General features: G+C 40.7%; 1 protein-coding gene across 1 annotated transcript in view; it reads left to right on the forward strand.

Moving 5' to 3' along the window:
- Nucleotides 1-9,021, forward strand: part of adam11 (ADAM metallopeptidase domain 11) — a 47,366-nt gene extending 38,345 nt beyond the window's left edge. The window contains exons 24-26 of the mRNA XM_081392909.1: nucleotides 1,587-1,701; nucleotides 3,495-3,585; nucleotides 8,927-9,021. Of these exons, the coding sequence (XP_081249035.1) occupies nucleotides 1,587-1,701; nucleotides 3,495-3,585; nucleotides 8,927-8,972 (252 nt within the window). The 3' untranslated portion in view covers nucleotides 8,973-9,021. The remainder of the gene's footprint in view (nucleotides 1-1,586; nucleotides 1,702-3,494; nucleotides 3,586-8,926) is intronic.
- The last annotated feature ends 860 nt before the right edge of the window (nucleotides 9,022-9,881 follow it).

Raw genomic sequence — 9,881 nt, forward strand, 5'->3', positions numbered from 1 at the left:
TATAAAGTCCAAAATAAAATTCTGCTTTAATAACAAATACTGTGGTAAAACAAAAGAGAGTGAAAAGAGAGATTGGATTTATTCATTCACCATAGTCTGAAAAACTTTAGTAGAACGGTAATTGTTCAAAATTCATGTATAACTTTGATGAAAGGTTTTGATCCACTTCTAATGTTGACAACTGTACCATCATGGTACAGTATTTGCTCAACCCCTTTGTTGTTAATTAGCTCTACACACCTGTTTACTGTTCAGTTGATTACTCTCTCTTGTATTTAAGCCCTCGGTTTCTTTTGTTTCATTGTCCGGCATTGTTTATGTCAAGTGTGGTTATTTCCTGAGCTTCTCCCCCATGATTCTCCTGTGTGTTCTTGCGGAATTTATTATTGAAGACTCCTTTTGTTATTCTTTGTGATCGTGCACAGCGCCTGAAAACAATAGCCTTGGACCAAAATACCTGGCAGATATTTTTAATGTAATCTTTGTTTAATTGTAACTAATTTAAATCTGTAAAGCACTTTGAATTACAACTGTGTGAAATGTGCTATATAAATAAACTTGCCTTGCCTACAGAGCTGCTTTTCAGTCAAACTCATTGAATATCTTCCACTCCTAATATTTTACGTGAAATGGAATAAGGATTTATATACTGTAGCGCTTCAATGTACTACCCCAAGCGCTTTACAATAATATCAGGGGTCTTTCCTTAAGCACTCCATTGCCAAACCATGTTTATTGCTGTGAGTACTTACAGAAATGTACTGTGTTGCCCTGGAATTGGAAGGCCGATATTCTTGGCAATAAAGTCTGGTATTTGGTATAATCTTTTCTTATTATCTTACAATGTGTGGCATAACGAATATGGAGGAATCCATTTTGTTGCCATGTGACAAGAAAACCACAAAACAGGAAAGTATCATCCTTGTAGACCCTTATGTCTGTGTGTAAATGTTATAAAGCCTCTTATGAAAAAATAAGATAATTTAATCTTGTTCTGACATGCTATGGTCAGTTCAGATTGTCAGAAGTGACTTAAATACTTTTATGTAAAAATAAAGTTAGATTGTTTAATGAAGATTATGATGTCCACACACATGGAAAATATAAGGATGTAAGTAAAGCATGTCTTTTTACTTAGTTTACGCCATGTCATGTCAAGTCAAGTCCAATTTATTTGTATAGCACTTTCCCATCGTTTCAAAGCAGCTTCACAGAAATTCATACTGATACTGTATGTCTGCAATGCCTTCTAGCTGTACCATAGAGCAAGTTTTAGGTCTGGGTGATATGACGATACAAAACGATGATACGGGTGATACATTTTAGAAATAACTATATTCACGCAGGGACAAAGTAATTAAGCGATTTAGACAACGGTTGGTTTTGTTGTAAGCAGAAAACATCTAAGTGAAAAATAGCCGATTTCACCATGTGACATAAAGTAACAAAATTGTCATTCATCCTTAATTCTCATTGTAACTTTGACTGCTATTTCAGATAGGTTTGTTATACTGTAATAATATGAGCCAAGATGTTTTTTTTCCAGGTTTTGGCTTTTCTAGATATTTTCTGCCTCTCCTTTCCAGACATGCAGTAATGAGGTGAAGTGTATCTGTGACTCCGACTACACTGGGAAGGACTGCAGTGTGTATGACCCCATTCCAGACCCCCAGCCTCTAGACGGTCCTGAGAAATACAAAGGTTCACAACACCACACATTCAGTGTTCCGAATGTAATACTAGCATGTTTAGTGGTGTAACTGGGATCGTAAGGTGTCTATTTAACTTAAAATGTATGTTCAAAATGGGGATAAATCGTGTCCATGGGAAAAGTGTCAGAAGAAAAGGGGGGATTCGTTGTCCTTGTTGTGAATGCTGAGGGCAGTTTGGTTCAGGTGAGGACGGGGTCCAGTGGACACAATTGTGAGAGCCGCTAACTTAATTTTTTATTCAGGTGGACGTGTAGCGCTCAGCACCATATAAAGAAAAATCTTAATATGCAGAAACAAAACAAAAAAATGCTTGGGGTGGGACACAGGTGTAAATACATTGCAGACATTATTGTATGAAAACTTGAGATTTTTTCTTTATTCCCCTAATCACAGAGTAGGAGTGATAGTGAATGGAAAACTGCAGAATTTGTATTAAAAAATTTACCAAACACATTTGGAAACTAGAATCTCCATAAAAGTATGTATATTGCCCTAATATAAAATATTGAATGTAAGTATAACAGTAATTATTATTATAAATATATACCATGACCCTACAGAGGATAAGGAGTTTGGAGAATGGATGGATGCATAGATATATACATATATTTATATATTTATATACTATATATCCGTATATACATATGGATAAATAGGCCTATATATTTCTGCTGAAACAGGATATTTTCTGAAAACGTTATCACACCGTGAAAATCTCATACCATTACAACCCTATTTTACACAAATTATTTACAATTAAATGAAAATGTATTATAGATAAACATCATGACATATGTTTGGGAGGTGCTTGTTCATCTAATCCAGCCAATCACGCTTCAAGGGTATATAAACAGTAATTCAGCCTATCATCCTCCAATGATGATTTCTCCGGATCGGATCTTAATTCAACATTCAATTTCCAGTAATGGACAGCATGCTCTCGGATTATATGATCAAGTGCACTCATGAATATACATTTATATTAAACGCAGTAACTTCAAAATGAAAATTCTGTCATCATTTACTCAATCTCAAGTTGTTTAAAACTTGTATGAATTTCTTTCTTGTGCTGAACTCAAAAGAAGATATTTTGAAGAATGTCGGTAACCAGACAGTTGATGTACCCCAATGACTTCCATGGTATTTTTTTTGTTTTTTTTCATACTATAGAAGTCAATGGGGCACATCAACTGTTTGATTACCAACATTCTTCAAAATATCTTCCGTTGTGTTCAGCAGAAGAAACAAATTCATACAGGTTTGGAACAACTTGAGGGTGAGTAAGGATGACAGAATGTCATTTTGAAGTGAACTATTCCTTTAAGAGCTCTTGACCCACTTAAATTGATAGTTCACCCAAAAATGAAAATTCTGTCAACATTGATTCACCCTCAAGTTGTTCCAAACCTGTATGAACACAAAAGATGATATTTTGAAGAATATGGGAAACAAAACATTTGATGGACCCTATTGAATTCCATAGTTTGGAAAAAAATTGTCCTGTTCCACTAAACGAAAGCCGATATTTAGAAACATTGATTCCCTTTGAGAGGCAGGTTCTTCATATCTCAAATAAACAAATAACAAAACCAAATGTTACCGCAAGATGTCACTGCCGCCTGTTCCAGGGAGCATGAAGTTAAAACTAATCAGTACAGTTAACAGGAAGATGGGTTTTCAAAATGAAAGCACTTGACAAAATAAAAGTCATGAATAAAAACAAAAAACGAGAATATAACTGAAACCCACGTGACAGATATGCCTTTACCTGTCTGTTCACAGGTCCAAGCGGTACAAACATCATCATTGGCTCCATAGCAGGAGCGATACTGCTGGCAGCTATAGTACTGGGAGGAACAGGCTGGGGCTTCAAGTAAGGCATCCACAACAAACTACATTCAAAAATGTATTTTCAAGTAGCATTTTCCTCATTCAGTATAAATTATTTATGCTTTATTAATAACTAAGTTTTTTTTGTGGTTTACTGTATTGTCCTTTCACTTAAAATAGACTTCAATAAATAATTTTAAAGGAGTCATAGGATGCTTGTGTAATGTATCTGTTTGTGCATTTACAAGATCTTACAAAGCTCATAGTCTCCCACTAAAGATTTAAACACTAATCCAGACCAGATGATCCAAGTCCAGATGTAAACGCTGTGTTTTTAGGATGCAAAAGCAAAACCAGTGGTTAAGATTTATTTATAATGCTGTTCCTGAGCAGTACAACCCAAAAGTTAGCTTGTGTACAGCACTTTTTACAGAATACAGATTCCAGCTCGTACAACTCTGGCTGCACACACCTAAATAAACTAGAAAAATACATTCAGGATTTTTTTTAAACAGTATTTTAGGCTGTCACTTCAGGACATAAAGTTGTTAGGTTGAAGAAGACAAATGAAACCATGTAAAATTGTATCTGAAAGGTAAGAGATAAAAACTCACCACTGTGAAACACTCTGCTTAAGTCGTGCTTGGTTCTGGTCTATCTGCTCGATCCTTTCAGAATCTGACTCTGGATTGAACTCATATGGTAATACCGTCGACATTATTAACTGTGTGTTTACAGTTACTTAAAGGGGTGGTTAATGCCCTCTTCACAAGATGTAAAATAAGTCTTTGATGTCCCCAGAGTGTGTATGTGAAGTCACTTTTTGAGGGTGAGCAAAAACGCACCGTTTTTGTGTCTGTCCCTTTAAATGCAAATGAGCTGCTGCTCCCGGCACAGAGGCGGAGCTTCAAGAGCTTGTGTCCTTTTACCTCATACACACATGCACTGAAAATTTCAAAAACTTTTAGCCTTTTATGTTCAAACCGAAGTCAGAAAGATGGAGAGACTCAAGAAGAAGTGACAACATGTAGACAACATTTCTGAATGGTTAGTTGGTGAATTTATGTAGCTTATGTGTAGTTATCTTTGTGTATTTATGTAGCTTACAGTATGTGTGGTTATCTTCTAGTACTTGATTAGCATATTCTGTCTTGATAATCTTTAAATTGCGTCCCCAGGGGCGGGGTTTATGTAAATGTTAGGGTTGGTGATGTCACTAACCCGGGAGGAATGCAGTGTAGTCCCTACCAGCCGTTTGTTGTAGTCCTTAAAAATAAATTCTTTAAAAGAAAATATCTCCATTTGCTTTGAACTTTGAGCATTATAACTTTGCAGATGTTGTTTATGCTCAAACAGCAACATTACACATTAACTAAAGTTAGAAAAGGGAAGTCATATTCAACCACCCCTTTAAAGCCTTGGAACCTGAAGCTCACAACTAGATGTACCGCATCGCGGTACAAAATATGACCGCCGCTCAGGCCTGCACTGGCTTTCCACAAAAATAAATGACGTGGAGTAATTTGGCTGTATTGCGTGTTTATGTATATACCTAAAAAAAGTAATAGTATGTGCATGTCTGTCTGTGTGTGTGTGTGTGTGTGTGTGTGTGTGTATGTGTGTGTCTGTGTGTGTGTGTGTGTGTGTGTCTGTGCGTGTATGTATGTGTGCGTACATGTGTGCGCGTGTGTGTTTGTGTGTCTGTGCATGTGGATTTTTATGTGTGTGTGTATGGGTGTGTGTCTGTGCGTGTGGATGTCAGTGTGTGTGCATGCTTGCGTTTGTTTGTATTCCTGCATGTGTGTGTGTGACAGTATCATCCTAAACCAGCAACCCTTCGCTCAACAGCACCATCTACAGGCCGATGAGTGTACAGTCACTAAATGTGCACATAAATGAATTTATTTTATACCCCCCCATGGATGAAATTCTACAAAACTTAGCAGAGGATACCCCCAGAGGATGTCAAGTTAATCATACACATGAAATATGGTGCAGTTCTGAACATCTCCACTGAAGATAGGGGCGATCAAAGCAGAATAATATTGCATTTTCATTTTTTATGGGAGGGGCGCAAATCACAAATGAGTGATTATGGGCTAGGTTGATGTGGGCCCTTAAGAGCAACATACCATAACAATTACAAATGTTTACAATTACAAATTACAAAGCAATAACAAATGCATTTTTTTGAGTTTTGGGGGGCCCAGCGCGGGGGGGGGGGGGGGGGTGAGTGGCCCCCGGGGACCAAACGAAATTTTTCCGTAGAAGTCTAGTGGGGCTACATGCTCACCAAATTTCATGTTCCCCGGTGTTTCGGTGTCCCTGGTATCGTTGACGAAAAATTTACGGGGGCCCCAGCGCAGGGGGGGGGAAGTGGCCCCCGGGGACCAAACGAAATTTTTCCATAAAAGTCTAGTAGACCAACATACCATAAAAATTTCTTCATCCTCGGTGCCACGGTTCAGGTAGTTATTTAGGAAAAACTGCATTTTTTGGGGTTTGGGGGGCGCGGGGGGGGGGAGTGGCCCCCGGGGACCAAACGAAATTTTTCCGTAGAAGTGTAGTGGGGCTACATGCCCACCAAATTTCATATTCCCCGGTGCTTCGGTGTCCCTGGAATCGTTGACGAAAAATTTACGGGGGCCCCAGCGCGGGGGGGGAAGTGGCCCCCGGGGACCAAACAAAAATTTTCCGTAAAAGTCTAGTAGACCAACATACCATAAAAATGTTTTCATCCTCGGTGCCACGGTTCAGGTAGTTATTTAGGAAAAACTGCATTTTTTTGGTTTTGGGGGGGCCCAGCGCGGGGGGGGAGTTGCCCCCGGGGACCAAACGAAATTTTTCCGTAGAAGTCTAGTGGGGCTACATGCCCACCAAATTTCATGTTCCCCGGTGCTTCGGTGTCCCTGGTATCGTTGACGAAAAATTTACGGGGGCCCCAAACGAAATTTTTCCGTAAAAGTCTAGTAGACGAACATACCATAAAAATTTCTTCATCCTCGGTGCCACGGTTCAGGTAGTTATTTAGGAAAAACTACATTTTTTTGGGTTAAGGGGGGCCCAGCGCGGGGGGGGGGGAGTGGCCCCCGGGGACCAAACGAAATTTTTCCTTAGAAGTCTAGTGGGGCTACATGCCCACCAAATTTCATGTTCCCCGGTGTTTCGGTGTCCCTGGTATCGTTGACGAAAAATTTACGGGGGCCCCAGCGCGGGGGGGGAAGTGGCCTCCGGGGACCAAACGAAATTTTTCCGTAAAAGTCTAGTAGACCAACATACCATAAAAATTTCTTCATCCTCGGTGCCACGGTTCAGGTAGTTATTTAGGAAAAACTGCATTTTTTGGTTTTGGGGGGGGCCAGCGCGGGGGGGGAGTGGCCCCCGGGGACCAAACGAAATTTTTCCGTAGAAGTCTAGTGGGGCTACATGCCCACCAAATTTCATGTTCCCCGGTGCTTCGGTGTCCCTGGTATCGTTGGCGAAAAATTTACGGGGGCCCCAGCGCGGGGGGGGGGAGTGGCCCCCGGGGACCAAACGAAATTTTTCCGTAAAAGTCTAGTAGACAAACATACCATAAAAATTTCTTCATCCTCGGTGCCACGGTTCAGGTAGTTATTTAGGAAAAACTGCATTTTTTTTGGGTTAAGGGGGGCCCAGCGCGGGGGGGGGGAGTGGCCCCCGGGGACCAAATGAAATTTTTCCGTAGAAGTCTAGTGGGGTTACATGCCCACCAAATTTCATGTTCCCCGGTGTTTCGGTGTCCCTGGTATCGTTGACGAAAAATTTACGGGGGCCCCAGCGCGGGGGGGGAAGTGGCCTCCGGGGACCAAACGAAATTTTTCCGTAAAAGTCTAGTAGACCAACATACCATAAAAATTTCTTCATCCTCGGTGGCACGGTTCAGGTAGTTATTTAGGAAAAACTGAATTTTTGGGGGTTTGGGGGGGCCCAGCGCTGGGGGGGAGTGGCCCCCGGGGACCAAACGAAATTTTTCCGTAGAAGTCTAGTGGGGCTACATGCCCACCAAATTTCATGTTCCCCGGTGCTTCGGTGTCCCTGGTATCGTTGACGAAAAATTTACGGGGGCCCCAGCGCGGGGGGGGAAGTGGCCCCCGGGGACCAAACGAAATTTTTCCGTAAAAGTCTAGTAGACCAACATACCATAAAAATTTCTTCATCCTCGGTGCCACGGTTCAGGTAGTTATTTAGGAAAAACTGCATTTTTTGGGGTTTGGGGGGCCCAGCGCGGGGGGGGAGTGGCCCCCGGTGACCAAACGAAATTTTTCCTTAGAAGTCTAGTGGGGCTACATGCCCATCAAATTTCATGTTCCCCGGTGTTTCGGTGTCCCTGGTATCGTTGACGAAAAATTTAAGGGGGCCCCAGCGCGGGGGGGGGAAGTGGCCCCCGGGGACCAAACGAAATTTTTCCGTAAAAGTCTAGTAGACCAACATACCATAAAAATTTCTTCATCCTCGGTGCCACGGTTCAGGTAGTTATTTAGGAAAAACTGCATTTTTTGGGGTTTGGGGGGGCCCAGCGCGGGGGGGAGTGGCCCCCGGGGACCAAACGAAATTTTTCCTTAGAAGTCTAGTGGGGCTACATGCCCACCAAATTTCATGTTCCCCGGTGTTTCGGTGTCCCTGGTATCGTTGACGAAAAATTTACGGGGGCCCCAGCGCAGGGGGGGAAGTGGCCCCCGGGGACCAAACGAAATTTTTCCGTAAAAGTCTAGTAGACCAACATACCATAAAAATTTCTTCATCCTCGGTGTCACGGTTCAGGTAGTTATTTAGGAAAAACTGCATTTTTTGGGGTTTGGGGGGGGCCCAGCGCGGGGGGGGAGTGGCCCCCGGGGACCAAACGAAATTTTTCCTTAGAAGTCTAGTGGGGCTACATGCCCACCAAATTTCATGTTCCCCGGTGCTTCGGTGTCCCTGGTATCGTTGACGAAAAATTCAGTAAGGTGACGGGAAAAAAAAAAAAAAAAAACTTTGACAATCCCTATATGACCGCTTTCGCTAGCTACGCTAGCGGCGGTCATAATTATAGTAAGGGACGTTACATTTCCGACACACATTCGAGGTTTTTGGCCAATCACAGTGCACTGGGTCAGCTGGCCAGTCAGAGCACTGTGGAGTTTTCGGAAGGAGGGGCTTTGTACTTGCATAATAGGTACTGCAATAATGTACACTATGTGCAAATAATGTGTTTTTTGAACATTAAAACATGTTACCCTATTCTGTTAACAGCATCATATGACCCCTTTAATTATCTTGACTGCTTGTCTTATTTTTATGGTTAATGCAGCACAGTGTTTTAATGTGACAAATACAGATACACAAATACAGTCCTATTATCTCTCTGTTTTCTTTCTTGACAACAGAAATATCAGAAGAGGAAGGTATGAACCCGCCCAACAAGACATGTGATATCATACACCCATGTCCACCTAGCATATATCACACCAGCTGTTTTTTCACATCTTAGTTTCTCCATTTAGTTTGTTTTTATTTTATTTTTTAAAAATAAAGATAGAAAGAAACATGGTCCCACTTTATATTAACTGTCTTTGCCATTTAAATTCATAATTTTATATAATGTACTTATCGTGTACATACGATTTTACGTTATATTTTTAAATTACCTGCATATAATTGCAGCTGTCAATAATTCTTCAATTACAATGTTAACCCTTCCATTACACCTTAACCTAACACAATAAGTCGTTGTTCTTAACATAAAAATGTTTTATGTAAATACATAGCAATTAAAGACACCTAATACAAAGTGTGACCAAAAATGTTTGCAATGCTTTTTTACATATTCATATCAATATACCAATAAAAAGACACCACATTTATTCACAAATTCCAGTTAGTAGATATAATGCAGACCTCATTGGATCAGAATCAATCCCATAACCTCATAAAACGTATATATTTGAGCTGTGAACAATAAATGACCCTTGCCATTTTAATCATATAATTGCTATTGCTTCAAAAAGTATTTGAAGTTACTCGTGTGGTCTTCATTTTGGAGGCAAATAAAGAATATAAACTACAATACATAGTGAATTGCATCATTTAACATATTCTTTCTCTTCCTATATTTTCCTTCTTTTCTGTGTCTATTCTTCAGATCTGGAGGGGGATAAAGCATGTCATCTGCTCTCCTGTGCTTTAAACTTTGAGGGAAACAGAAGAAACTACCAATGTCTTCCACTCTCTCAACAAACTCCAGTGTCACTCCCTTCTGTCTCTTCCACTCCTGTTACTGCCTGTCACCTGTTGCCTCAAAACACTCCAGTACATCCCATGGTAACATTCTTAAACTGATTT

This window comes from Scardinius erythrophthalmus (genome assembly GCF_964197995.2).
Source record: "Scardinius erythrophthalmus genome assembly, chromosome: 18".
In the NCBI taxonomy this organism is placed as follows: Eukaryota; Metazoa; Chordata; class Actinopteri; order Cypriniformes; family Leuciscidae; genus Scardinius; species Scardinius erythrophthalmus.